Source organism: Lontra canadensis, unplaced genomic scaffold (genome assembly GCF_010015895.1).
Source record: "Lontra canadensis isolate GAN:19392208 unplaced genomic scaffold, GSC_riverotter_1.0 scaffold39, whole genome shotgun sequence".
NCBI classification, from domain to species: Eukaryota; Metazoa; Chordata; class Mammalia; order Carnivora; family Mustelidae; genus Lontra; species Lontra canadensis.
Genome location: NW_022631033.1, coordinates 15,451,918 through 15,465,741, shown reverse-complemented (window position 1 = coordinate 15,465,741; position 13,824 = coordinate 15,451,918). Strand labels below are relative to the sequence as shown.

The following is a 13,824-nucleotide window of genomic DNA, read 5'->3' as shown; positions in this document are numbered from 1 at the left end:
GGTAGGATTAATGTGAAAAGAGGATTTAGGGTAACAAAGTAGGGAAAAACTGTAAGTGAGGAGACCAATTTAAAGGCCACCATGTTCGTCTAGATAATGTGATGTTAGGTACTCTCTGCCTATACATTTTCAGAATAAAGAATGACCAAACTAAAGAAAGAGTATAAAAGAAAGAGCTCCATAAGAGCCATTCTACTTCTGCCTTTTCCCCAGAGCAATTCAAGACACAGCCTTCCCTGCTCAAGAGGTAAGGCTCCAGGGATCATAAATATCCATGGCCTAAGTCCCTTGGAACAAAGAAAGAGTGCTGAACCAGGAACTGACCTAATGGTAATAAGGACAACAATAATTCCATTGTTCATATAGATGGCACTCTGCAGTTTGCAAAGTTTTTAAAATGCAATCAGTAATTACTATCTATGTGTGGATGGAAAGCCAACTTCTGGGAAGTTTGGGGGGTTTTAGTTTATGTCACTGATTGAGGTGTTCATTCAGTCAACAAAAAATGTATACATATTTCACACCACTGGGTAGAGTCATGAACTAGAAGAGCTGAGCCTAAATGAGGTTAGGGGTGAGAATGGAAGGTGGGAGAGTTGTGGTCTTTCAAGTGCAGGCTCTGCTTCCTCTCTGTCAACATCTAATTCTCACAGTCTAACATCTTCTGGAAATGGCCACAGACACCCTAGTAAAAGAGATCACCACATTAGGTTCCCTTTATCTAGGACAAGTTCCAAAGAAACTGAAAGTTCTGTTATACTGGGACAATGACCTTGTAATATCTTCTGTTACTATGATCATTCAAATTATGGCCTTTTGTATAATCTGGACACTTTATTTTATAGAAAAATTTACCCCTGAAATTCAAAAAAGTATTAAGAGCCAATCAAAACTAACAGAAATATGTTCATCTGGAAATGTAACATGTAATATTAATTGCATTTGTGAAGGACACACCAAAAAGTTATGGAGTAATGCTATTTATAAGACATTTGGACAGCATCTTACATGTCAAAGTGCAGAGGTCAGTATCCTCAATGCTTTGGAAAAGGATAAGATTAAAAAGAATTGCTTTTCAATTCAAGAATTTAAACTGAAAGTTCTCCTGAGCAAATAGCAAGTACTCATCACTGAACTATATTCTCTGGTTCGCAATACTGAGGTGACTCGGGGTAGCTGAGTAAAAATTAGGCTATAGATCTGAGATTTCAAAGATTTTCAAAAGTATGTCCTGTCAGTCTTCCTGGGAGTGTAACTTTGGGAGAAACTTTTGAGAGCATCTGGTTTAGAAAGGTGGCTGTTACGACTTCTCAAATATATGGTTCATTCATACCATATCTGAACCCCAAAAATACGGTTTCTACACTTAAAAATCGGCTAACAAAGCACAGCAATAATATACTTTAATCATCTTCCCTGGGTATGCCATTCAGCTTCTAGCACTTTTAGCTTTAGTAATTTTTTTTTGAAGATTTTATTTTTAAGTAATTTCTACATACAACATGGGGCTCAAACTCACAACCCTGAAACCAAGAGTTGCATGTTCCACCAATTGAGTCAGTCAGGCACACCTCATAGCTTTAATAATTCTTACTAGTTCACAGAAAACCAAACTGTATTATTTTGAGCTACATTCTTAAATGTTACTTCTTTCTTCTTTGTAATTTAATCTATCAAGATTTAAGGCCAAGTCTTAATTTAACTGAGCTACATACAACACAAGCACACTTTAGTAACAATGACAAAAAACCCACCCACATTTATACATGCATATACACACACATCCCTTGTGTTTTACTCAACTCTTTGAATAAATCTGTTTTTAAAGTACTTATTCTAAAGGGACTGAAGCGAAGATATAAAGGTAAGATGGAATAATTATGTTATCTACTTCAAACTAACGTTAGGGGGAAATTTTTAAATAGTTCATAAGCACTTCATATCAACTGAACTCAAGTTACTGCAGCCTTAACAAGTGTACCTGCTATTAAAGTTTGCAAGCATACCAAGAGACCCTCAATTTCATCAATACAAGTCTACTATAGCTAGCTAATAACATTCAGAATTTCGATTACATATACTGGTGCCAGGGCTTAGAAATGCAAATTAAAATACTTCAAAGATGTATATTATAATCACTACAGGTTATCTAAATACTTATGAAACCTCTTAACTTTCTCAACATGTATTTCTAGATTCTAATTTTTCATTAATTTAAATTCCAAAATTTTTTAGGAGAAAATTTTGGTTTTAGCTTATTGTTGTTTTTAACGACTGCCAGATGCATTCATTTTATTCTCATAGCCAACTTTATAGCAGCCTTTAGCTTTTCTTTTGGTAGATGATATAAATACTCAATTCTACTGAAAATCGTTTTGCTTAAAACAAGAGGAAATTGTAAACAATAATACAGTAAAAAAACAACAACAACAAAGAAAACAATTATTGTACAAAGTGTAATTGACTAAAGCTCTTACCCAAAGGCTTTGGATAATGCTGCTCTTTCAAAATAAATCATTGCACAGAAATTAGCCTGAAGATAATGTGGTTTGGGAATTTTTTTGTTTTGCTCTGTTTGGGGTTTTGTCAACCAGGCCTCAACCTTTATCTTTTTTTTTTTTTTTCCATAAACATTTCTGAAACAAATTGGTCCCTGGTAAGTAAACATGCTATCCCAATTTCAGAGCAACTTTACAGGCTTAAAAAATTAAGGAGATACCCATGTTCACAGTAGCATATTCACTAAAACCAAAAGGTGAAAGCAACCCAGATATTCATCAATGGATGAATGGATAAAGAAAATGTGGTTACAGGGGGTACCTGGCTGGCGCAGTTAGTAGCGTATGTGACTCTTGATCACAAGGTTGTAAACTGAAGCTTCACATTGCATGGTGAGCTTACTTTAAAAAACTAAGAAATATTTTTTTAGATGGGATTATATACATAAAATAGAATATTATTCAACCTTAAAATAGGAAGGAAATTCTGACATATCCTACAAATATGGATTAACCTTGAGAACACTATGTTAAGCAAATATGCTAAAGACAAAAGAACAAATACCTCATTTATGTGTAGTACCTAGAGTCAAGGAGCAGAGATAGAAAGTAGAATGGCAATTACCAGCATCTGGGGGAAGAGAGGAGTAGGTATTGTGGTTTAATAGGCAGAGTTTCAGTCTTGCAAGATGAAAAGAGTTCTAAAGGCTTTACATAGTGATGAAATTGTACTTAACACTACTGAACAGTAAACTTAAAAATGGTTAAGATGGTAAATTTTACATTATGTGTATTTTACCAAATTAAAAGAGAAAGGGAGAAGAGTTCCAATTCCAGGGATGGTGGAATAGCTTATATCAGACTAACCTTCCTACAGAAAACTATCAGGAACTTTAAAAAATATATACTAAAGAACTATTTAAAGACCTTGGAGAGAGGGGTGCCTGGGTGGCTCAGTTAAGCAACGGCCTTGGGCTCAGGTGATCATCCCAGGGTCCTGGGATAAAGCCCCGCATTGGGTTCCCTGCTCAGTGGGGAGCTTGTCTCTCCCTCTGCTGCTCCCCCTGCTTGTGCTCTCTGTCTGTCCCTCTCTCTGTCACATAAATAAAGGAAATATTTTAAATTTTAAAAAGATTAAATAAATACATAAAGGCACTGGAGAGCAGAGTGAGAGAAATTGAAGGGAAAATCTACCCTTGATAGAAGGGACTAGCCCTGGTACCAACCAAATTTATGTAACTTTCCTCTAAAGTACTCAACAGTCTTAGAGGCACAAGGAAGTTCAAACTTAGACTGAACATCTGTATTTTTTTTTTTAATATAAGGTATCAGAAAACAGAGTTAGGAACTGCCAAAGCAGCTGAAAATAAGGGCAGGAAATACAAATAAGATGGAGCCACAAAATCTGGATTATAAACCCTCAAACCCATTGCTGACTCTGCCCTACACATGTATGGAGGTAAGACTGCAAGGAACCAGCAACAGCTGGAATTGAAAGAGCTGAGCAGATTCTCTGACCACGGTCCAAGACAGAGTGACAGAGTCTGGAGATGGAGTCCTGCCCTGTTACAGGTGTGACCATGGACTTTCACTGAAACTGTGTAAGGAACATGAACTTGATGACTTCAGCCTATGTCCCAAGACTGAGGGATTCATCTTAGACTAAGGATAAAATCCAAGCAGACCTGCCCTAAAAATATGTATAAAACCAAGTATCCTCAAGGTGAAAAGTCAAAAATTAAGCTGGCTACTAGACCAAAACCCAACACTCTTCAGAGGAAGATAACAGAAAACTAGAATATCTAGAAAGTAGCATCTGCATTGTTCAGGATAAAATAAAAAGTAAGAAGACCTAAGAAAAAACGAAAAAAAAAAAAAAGTAACACATACTTAAGAGAAAAACCAATGGATATAAATCAACTCTAAGATGGCCTCGATTTTGGACTTCGCATACAGAGACTTTAAAGCAATTATAGAAAGATGTTCAAGGAATTAAAGATAAAGATGGTAATAACAAATGACAAATGGGGAAATCTCTGCAGAGAACTAAATAAAAATTCTAGACAGGGGATGCCTGGGTGGCTCAGTTGGTTAAACATCTGCCTTCAGCTCAGGTCATGCATCGGGCTCCTTGCTTAGCTGGGAGTCTGCTTCTCCCTCTGCCTGCTGCTCCCCATGCTTGTGCACTCTCTCTCTCTGACAAATAAATAAATACAATCTTAAAAAAAAAGAAAAAAAGAAAGAAAAAAATTCTAGACAGAAGTACAATATTTGAAATTTTTAAAAAAGATTTTATTTATTTATTTGACAGAGAAAGCAAGATCACAAGTAGGCAGAGCAGTAGGCAGAGACAGAGGGGGAAGCAGGCTCCGTGCTGAGCAGAGAGCCCAATGTGGAGCTCCATCTCAGGACCTTGAGTTCATGACCTGAGCCAAAGGCAGAGGCTTAACCCACTGAGCCACCCAGGTACCTCGTACAATATTTGAAATTTAAAAATTCACTGGATACACTTAAGTAGATTAAAAACAGCGAAAAAAACAGTGAACTTGAAGACAGATGAATAAAAATTACCCTATCTAGAGAACAGAAAGAAAAAAGAATTAGTAAATTAGACAACATCAAAATTAAAAACTTCTGGGGCGCCTGGGTTCGAGTCCCGCATCGGGCTCTCTGAAGACAGATAAATAAAAATTACCCTATCTAGAGAACAGAAAGAAAAAAGAATTAGTAAATTAGACAACATCAAAATTAAAAACTTCTGGGGCGCCTGGGATCGAGTCCCGCATCGGGCTCTCTGCTCAGCAGGGAACCTGCTTCCCTCTCTCTCTCTCTCTCTCTCTCTGCCTGCCTCTCTGTCTACTTGTGATCTCTCTCTGTCAAATCAATAAATAAAATCTTTAAAAAAAAATTTAAAACTTCTGCTCAAAGACAACATTAAAAAATAAAAGGGAATTTACGAACTAGGAGAAAGTATTCACTGTATCTATATCTAACAAAGGATGTGAATCTACAATCTTTAAAAACATTCCTACAAATCAACTGTAAGGTAAATTTTAAAAAGAAAGACTTGACCAGACACATCACAAAGAAAGATATAGAAATGGTCAATAATCACATGAAAGGATGCTCACAATCATTAGTTGCCATGGATATGCAATTTAAGGTTCCAGGAAGATTCTGTTTTACATTTACCAGAACAGTTAAAATAGAACAAATGACAACAGTAAATATCAGTGATAATGTAAAACAATTGGAACGGTCATACACAGTGAGAGTCTAAATAAAGACATCATCACTTTACAGTATTATTTGTCAATTTCTCATGAAGTTAAACACACAACTTACCCTAGGTCTGGTAATTCTACTCCTTGACATTTGTCCACAACACATGAAAACATATGTCCACAAAAATGCTTGTTTATAGCAACTTTACCCAGTGTGTTTAAAAAAATTAGAAACAACACAAATGTCCAAAAAAGAAAGAATAAATATATGGACACAGTCATATTAGTAAAACAGAATACTACTCAGTAGTGATAACAAAAAATGAACTGATTCAAACAACTGATAAATCTTAAAAACATGCTGAGCAAAGAAGTCAGGCATAAAAGACTACATAGTGTATGATTCCATCTCTATAAGGTTTAAGAACAGGCAAACTTATCTATAATGATAGAAATTAGAACAAGGGAAAGTGAGTTTGATTAGAGGGGGTCAAAGGCAAACTTTCTGTTATGATAGAAATGTGCTTTAGTTTCATAGGGGTGCTAGTTACATAGTTATACACATTTATGAAAATTACTGAATTTATGTACACTTAATATCTGTGCATTTCAAAGTATGTAAATTTTACCTCAATAAAAGCAATTAATTACTTTTAAACCATGATCTTGAGATTATGAATTAAAATTATTGGATTTTACATTTGGCTTTTATCAAAGTCACCATACTTTACTAATAGAAATATTTTTAAAGTTTAATTAGTCCCCAAAGTTCTAAAACTATGAATCCACACAATTTCAGACTGCTTCTGTACTTACATAGCACTCATCTTCAAATTTTAATACAGTGATTTCTGTGAACTATGAAAGTAAACATACTTACTATGTACTTATCGTGTTATTCAGTTCTCTCAACTTTAAATCTAATATCCCATATTCACTCTAAAAACTCAGACTTTTTTCTGCACTTATAACTGAAATTGTGTTTTTAGAAATTTGATTTTAAAAATATTATTTGAACTTTAATTTGATCTCAAAATGTCTTTTCAATTTTAATATTTCTAATTACATCTGATTTCCACTTCTACATGGAACAATACCATGCCCTTACAACTTACCTTCAACCTAGCTCAATACTAGTTCTACTGACATGTCCTTCATTAAGAAGGCTGACTGCTATACCCCTTAATTTGCTTAACTGATTTGTTGATGAGCGAGCCTGAGTGCACTCATCCCCAACACACCTTCTCTAGGTTATATCTGAAAGAAAAAATATTTCCTAATACCTATTTTAGGTGACAGAGAACAGATCCTTGTTTCATATGGTGGAACTAGCTCCACATGACTGGTTAGCTTCATGTGACCTGGAAACCCTACTCAATATTTAAATCCCATCCATTCAACTAAAATATGGATGTATTTATTCAGTCATCATAAAACTTCCCAATGCTACACACAGACAAGAAGGATAGATAAATCTGTTAGAGATTATAATTTTCCCTTCAGAACATAATGAATTGCTTTACATGGTAATCATAAGCTCTCATTTAATCCTTACCTTCTTTCAGAGCTTTGTCCATATTATGAGAAATTACTACCCTTCTAGACTGAACTGACTCATGTGCGTTTCCATACACAGGACTCTGAAATGTAAAGAAAAGAAAAAAAGGACACAGATTACTGAATGAATAAATTATATATAAAAATAAAACCAAACCATGAAATACCATTTAAATAAGCTTTAAGATGTTGCTTAATAGATTATAAAGTTCTTCTGGAAAAGTAAATAAATGCTTGACAATTAGTTAAGAAATTTTTGAAAAAGAAGGATTTTCCCTACCAGCTGTCAAAACAACACGATGCCAGAGCAAGAATAAACAAATCAACAGAACAAGAAAAGTACAAAAACAAATCATCTATATATGAGAATCAAGAACATAAGAAAGTTTGACTATTGAATAAGTGGCTTTGGAATAACCTGATATTCATGTATAAGAAAAAGAGTTTTGTCTCATACTTTATGTGTAAATAATTCCAAATTTATAAAAAAGCACAATATTTTTTTAAACTAAAAATTATTTTTTAGTTTATTTTTTTAAACTAAAAATATTGTTCAAAGGAAATAAGGGAGAAGCTGTGTATAATCGTGGGATGGAGAAGGTCTCTCTAAAAGAAGACACAAAATTCAAAAGTTTTAAAGAAAAAAAAACTAACAAATACAACTATATAAAATAAAATCCTGTTTGGCAAAATATACTAAGAAATATAAATGATAGAGCAGGAGATAATATCTCAACATATATAACAAAGGACTATTATTTAACATATACAGATCTCCTCAGAAAAATAACTAAAATCCAAGAAAAGAAACTGAAAGATCATATAAGATAAACAAATAAATAAATATATGAAAAAAATATGTAACCTCCCTTTTAGTTAGAGAAATACAAATTTGACCAATGACCAAAGCAGGGGGAAAGATGAATACTGTCTAATATTGGCAAAGATACATAGAATTGCTCATTTCATACATTGCTGGGGGAAATGTCTATTTCTATGAGCTACAATTTCATTTAGCAATTCTACTCCTAGGAACCCAACCAATGGAAATACTTGCATGTATGCAAAGAAGTATACATACAAAGAATTTCACTGCTATATTGACTTTAACAGCAAAAAATGAGAAAAAAAAACCCAAATATCAATAGTCAGAGTTCAATTATGGTACAACCATATTTTAAAATATAATGCAGCCATTAAAAGCAGAGAATTAGCTGGAACTATACAGAGAGGATTAGCATGGCCCCTGTACAAGAACGACATGCAAATTTGTGAAGTGTTCCATAAAAAAAGAATGTGACTGACAGGCAGCACACATATTTAAGCATATTCTGTGCTTATGTGTCAATCTTTACAAATTCCTCCAAAATTTAATTTTTTTCATTCTCACCTTTACTCTTTTTTGTCCCTAATTATGGCTTTACTACTTCTTGCCATCTGTCCACATACTCTTCTCCCTCTGCTTCATACTTAGATATAATATGCAGTATATAAACATATATTTATCACTACTGACTACAGCTGAGTAAGTCCTTCACTCTTTTTAATCTAAAAAAGAGTATGAGAATAATGTTCTCTATTTTGGCTCTTTCAGTAAAATCACTCTTATTTTTTCAATCTGTTTTTCTAATGTGGGGGTCTGGATTTCTCCACATCCCATCCCCCAGGGGTTACTGGCCCTTACTGGAAAGAAAAAAGTCCTTCATCCCTATCCCATCCCCACAGCCTGATGGAGAATCTCTGAGTAAGGGAAACAGGGGGGGAAAAAAATCATGGGCTCAAAATAACTGGGAAACCATGCATGAAAATTCCTTTTTTAAGGATATAATGGAGCCAGAATCTCCTGGTCTCTAAATTACTACACAAGTATAAGTTAGTCACTACCACACATACTCTTCTTCTTTTAGATCACAAATATGCAATTTACTAATCCTTATACCAAAGTGGAAAAAGAAAAGAGAAAGGGAAGAAGGGAAGAGGCAGGGAGAAATTTGTTGCAGTTGTTGGCTGCAACAAATGCAAAATTTGAATAAATTCCTGTGGCTCAGAGGGCAGTTGAGCCAAAATTATCTTCATTTCCCTTCTATTTTTAGGTTTGAAAAAACAAACTCCGCATGGCAGAGACTTCCCCAAAAGACTTATTCTTTAAGGCAAATGCTAACTTGCCTTATCTGTGCTGCCACAGGCATCGTTCCCCAAGGAAAGCTTACCTCTTCCTGACAGCCACTTTCCTAAAATGCCAGTACTGGGAAACAGGAAATAAAAATGTCTGTACTCTTCCCACTGCAGCAAAGTGCTAGAAATAAATCTTCAGTAAGATTTCAAATCCAGAAATTAGGACTTTGAATGTAGTCTGACCACTTAGCTCTATTTAAGTTTTTAGTATCCATACCACACTATTAACTCATAAAAGCTTTTGGTTAACCAGTACCCCTGTCAGGTAAAAAGTACACTTTGTTTTTTATGTAATTGAAATAAGTGAACTCTGTCTTCATTTTAAGATTTAAATCTAGTTTAAAATGAACTTGAGTTCAGGAGTGCCTGGGTGGCTCAGTGGGTTAAGCCTCTGCCTTTGGCTCAGGTCAGGATCTCAGGGTCCTGGGATCGATCCCCGCATGGGGCTCTCTGCTCAGTGGGGAGCCTGCTTCCCCATCTCCCTCTTCCTGCCTCACTGCCTACTTGTGATCTCTATCAAATAAATAAAATCCTTTTAAAAAATGAACTTGAGTTCATTTTTAATCATTCAGTGAGTTCTCTGGAGAGAAAATGAGGTCCCAACATATAATTGCTCATTTTAAAAAATGTTTCCCAAAGACAGGGCAAAACCAAAGAGCTTTTCTCTAATATATGTAACTAGATCTTCAAGTATCAAGGAGCAGCATATCAATAAAACCTTTATTGAGTAGATATCAGCTTTCTGTTCACTTCTGAAGATCAGTTTTTAGTCTGTTGCCAAAACACAGTCCAACTGTCTTTGTGTCGGAGCTACAGGCACCATCTCCTGAGGAAGCAACATCCAGAGAGAATCCATGTGGAGAGACCTGGGTACTCCGACACCATTAGCAACTAAACAACCAGAAACGACCTGGAATCCAGCCAAGACATGTACCTCATTGTCTGTTGTTTATAAGCACGACATTGCTTACTGTGTTGCTTCCTGTGGGAGCACAAACCAAGCCAGGCCCAGCAGCCCATGACTTGGAAATGCTTCTTGTCCATTACCTGGGCTACCCAAACAAGTGCCGCTTTCCTTGTTCTCCTTCAGTATATGTTTATACAGTGAAAAAAAAATTTTTTTTAATGTACTTTCGTCTATTTTAAAAAAGAAAAACAGTTCCACGAGTTGAAAGAGTAATGGGTAATTTCTTATAAGGTACCGAAATAGTGATTTATCTTAGGAAAACAAACCCAAAACCCCGATCATCACCATTAATCACATGGAGCTGTCACATGGCTGAGTCTTTCCAAGTATTCTCAGCATCTGACAACTCCTGGGATCCCATGACTAATACACTCATTCTCAAACTATGTTATTTTCAAAACCATGGCTCCTTTCAAGCCAATCATTTTCTGCCTCAGCCTCAAAAAATAGTTTCTCCAAAACCAAAGAATTCCAAGAATCAGACAGAGCCTTCCTCAGAAGATAAGGGACTAAAAACTTGAAAGGCTATCTCAAGAAGATATGACAAAAGACTTGAAAATCCACTTCATTTGACTAAGACACTGACAAAAGACTGTGAAATGAGCAATAAAAGTCAGGCCTAACACGGAAGCTGAGTAGCCAGGGTCCAGAGCTGGGAGGGCAGCAGGGCAGAGCAGAGAGAACACGGGCTCTCAAATCTGTCCAGAAGCGCATTTTACTCAAGGTGGATCCATGACCAACCACTTCCTTCTCTAGCTTCAGTGGGCTTAGAATATCTCAGAGGATGAAATAACTAGTACCAAGGGTCCAAAAATGAAAAAAGACAACAGGAGCTTGGTAAGGAATATAAATGAGTTAAGGGGGTTGTCCCCGCTGTATAGCTAGATTTTCCAACTCTCTTCAACAAAAAAAGGAAATCAAAAAGCTCAGATGCTATCTCTGAGAAATTCTTATTCCCAATACTGTGAGCTTACACTGTTGGGGCCAAAAACCATGAGCCACATTCAAACCATGGTCCTCTACTCTGTAACTGCTGCTCCCAGAAAGCACTTAGCAGAGTGCCTGGCACCCAGTTCAAAATGTTACCAGCTTTCAACAAACTGAGGCTTATCAGTGGGTTGGTTGGATGGCTTATTGGTTTTCTGAAGGGAAAGGAATGGTAGAAATGAAAGTAAGAAAGAAGGGCTGAAAAGTCAAGTAACAGGAAAATAAGACACAACATAATAAAACACATTGTTCTTGAAAATTTTTATCTTTGAGGCTATACTTTAAAAGGAGGAAAGTGTACATTTCCTGGAGATGTTCTACCGTGTATGTGCCTTTACACTTTCTATTACTGGTGAAGTATTTGAGTATTCAAACAAAACCTGGTTTGATCAGAAGCCAGTTTCCTGGATTGTGCTTTATAATGTTTAATCAGGAATTCAAAAAGGTCTCATTTTCCTTATTGATAAAAGAAAATTGTCAAACATATACACTAAGGATTAAGAGAGATTGTACTCATGGAAAGTAGTAGTATTTGTGTCTCCCCCCCACCCTCTTAACCAAGTATATTTCCTATTTCACACATAAGAAAAAAAAAGCTTTGAAATTCAAACCTACAAATGATCTCATATTGTTTTTCTAAGATCCCAAATATGCGTTAATTTCTTTTCAAAATGCTATTTCCAATAACATAAAGAACAAAGACACATTCTACATTATAGATGTAAAGAATTAAATTGGCCTATAACACCATTAATTCAGAGATAGTCGTTACTGACATTTCGGTATATTTCTTCTTAGTGGGTGACTCCGACACTTACTAAGTAACTTTGGGCAACTTATTTTCCTGTACCTCAATTTCTTCATCTCTAAAATAAAGATAACAATAGTACCTGCCTCTTTGGGTTGATAGAGCATTAAATGAGTTGACACACATGAACATAAGAGAGCCTGGTAACACAATAATAAAAACAAATTATTATTGGTAGTTTTTCATTTTCATACTTTTTTTTTTAAATTAGGATCATAGTATTCACACAGCTCTGCAACTGGCTTTTCATACTCAATATTACATTATGAACATCTTTCATTAAATAAAAGATTTGGAATATATGGTTTTGAATGACTTATACCACAATGTAACTAATCTCTTATTTATTTTGTACATTTACTTTGTCTCCACCATTTTTTCCTATTTTAAATGAAAAAAATATTTTCATTTCTATGCTATTGATCTTAGTGCCACCAGAAACATTCTTAAAAAAATACTAAGTGTCTATTAAATATACAGATGGATTTAGACTCTGACTTCCTTCAAAGGACTGTATACCTCAAGAATTTTGTGCTTCAGGGAGAGTTTTTTATCAGCTAAGCACAAACTGAAGGAACAGGGCATGGTGGGAGGGTTTGGAGGGTGCTCTGAAGCACAAATTATGCAAAGGTGAACTGGAAAAATCCCTTTCTAGCCTCTTCAGCCAACTCCAAACTATGTACCTTAAAAGCCCAAAGCTGCAGGGCATTTCCAGACAGGGGAATGAGGAAAAGACACAGAGACAGGAGCAAGTGAAGGCCTTATCTAGCCTGCAGCATACTCAGTAAAGCCAACTTGGCCTCCAGAAATACAAATCCCTATCGTGATTTTACCTAAAATGAACTTGGCAAGAGATGAATGGTAGATTAGATTATCAGTAGCTCCTATAGCTTATTACACCATTTATCAAAGTATTATTGTGTCAGGCTAAAGGTCAGCCCTGACTGCACACATCAAATGTAGGAATCAAGGTTCTGTTTATATCTCTATAACGAAAGAACTTCTTCAGTTGGGATAGATCTGAGACTAGATCCTATAAAGGAGTATGAAATAAGAACTTTTCTCTGAACAAATATAAAATTCAAATATACTGTTTGCTGGAGCACAATCTCCCTGTTACTACTATGGCAAAAGCATAGAACATGACATTATAGTGACAAGAGCACTAAATTAAGACCCAGAACCATAGGCTGTGGTTGGTTCTTTGCCATTTTCTTGCTGAGTTCTAGTGAATATATCTACCTTCTGAGATTCAATTCAATTTAAATCATTTCTGCTCTATTTATATTAAAAGGATTATTCTGCATTTCAAGAAGGATAACGCAATGTGAAAGTGCTTTAAAATTATAAAGCAGTTTACAATAAAGGTTCTTATTATGGTTCCAAGTCATGGTCTAATTTTTTTTTACTATGTTAATTTCCTTCCCCCCAAAATAATTATGAGTTCTATTACATGTGACTGGTATTACCTTTCATGCTTTCAGGCCTAACTGTCCCAAGCAGGTTTCTTGGTTAATAATCCACTTTCCAGGAGAAAAAATGAGTGTTTCTCTATTAATTGATCAGCAGAGGTAGATTTTGAGGTCGATTAATATAGCTAGGATTGTT

The 13,824-nt window shown here is 35.4% G+C and overlaps 1 protein-coding gene and 1 pseudogene across 3 annotated transcripts in view; one reads left to right on the top strand and one right to left on the bottom strand.

Annotated features, from left to right (window-relative positions):
- Nucleotides 1–13,824, bottom strand: part of SNX25 (sorting nexin 25) — a 121,887-nt gene that overhangs the window by 88,730 nt on the left and 19,333 nt on the right. For all 3 annotated transcript variants that reach the window (XM_032869905.1, XM_032869906.1, XM_032869907.1), the window contains exon 2: nt 7,278–7,362. In XM_032869905.1, the coding sequence (XP_032725796.1) occupies nt 7,278–7,362 (85 nt within the window). The remainder of the gene's footprint in view (nt 1–7,277; nt 7,363–13,824) is intronic.
- Nucleotides 8,473–8,570, top strand: LOC116874969 (annotated as a pseudogene).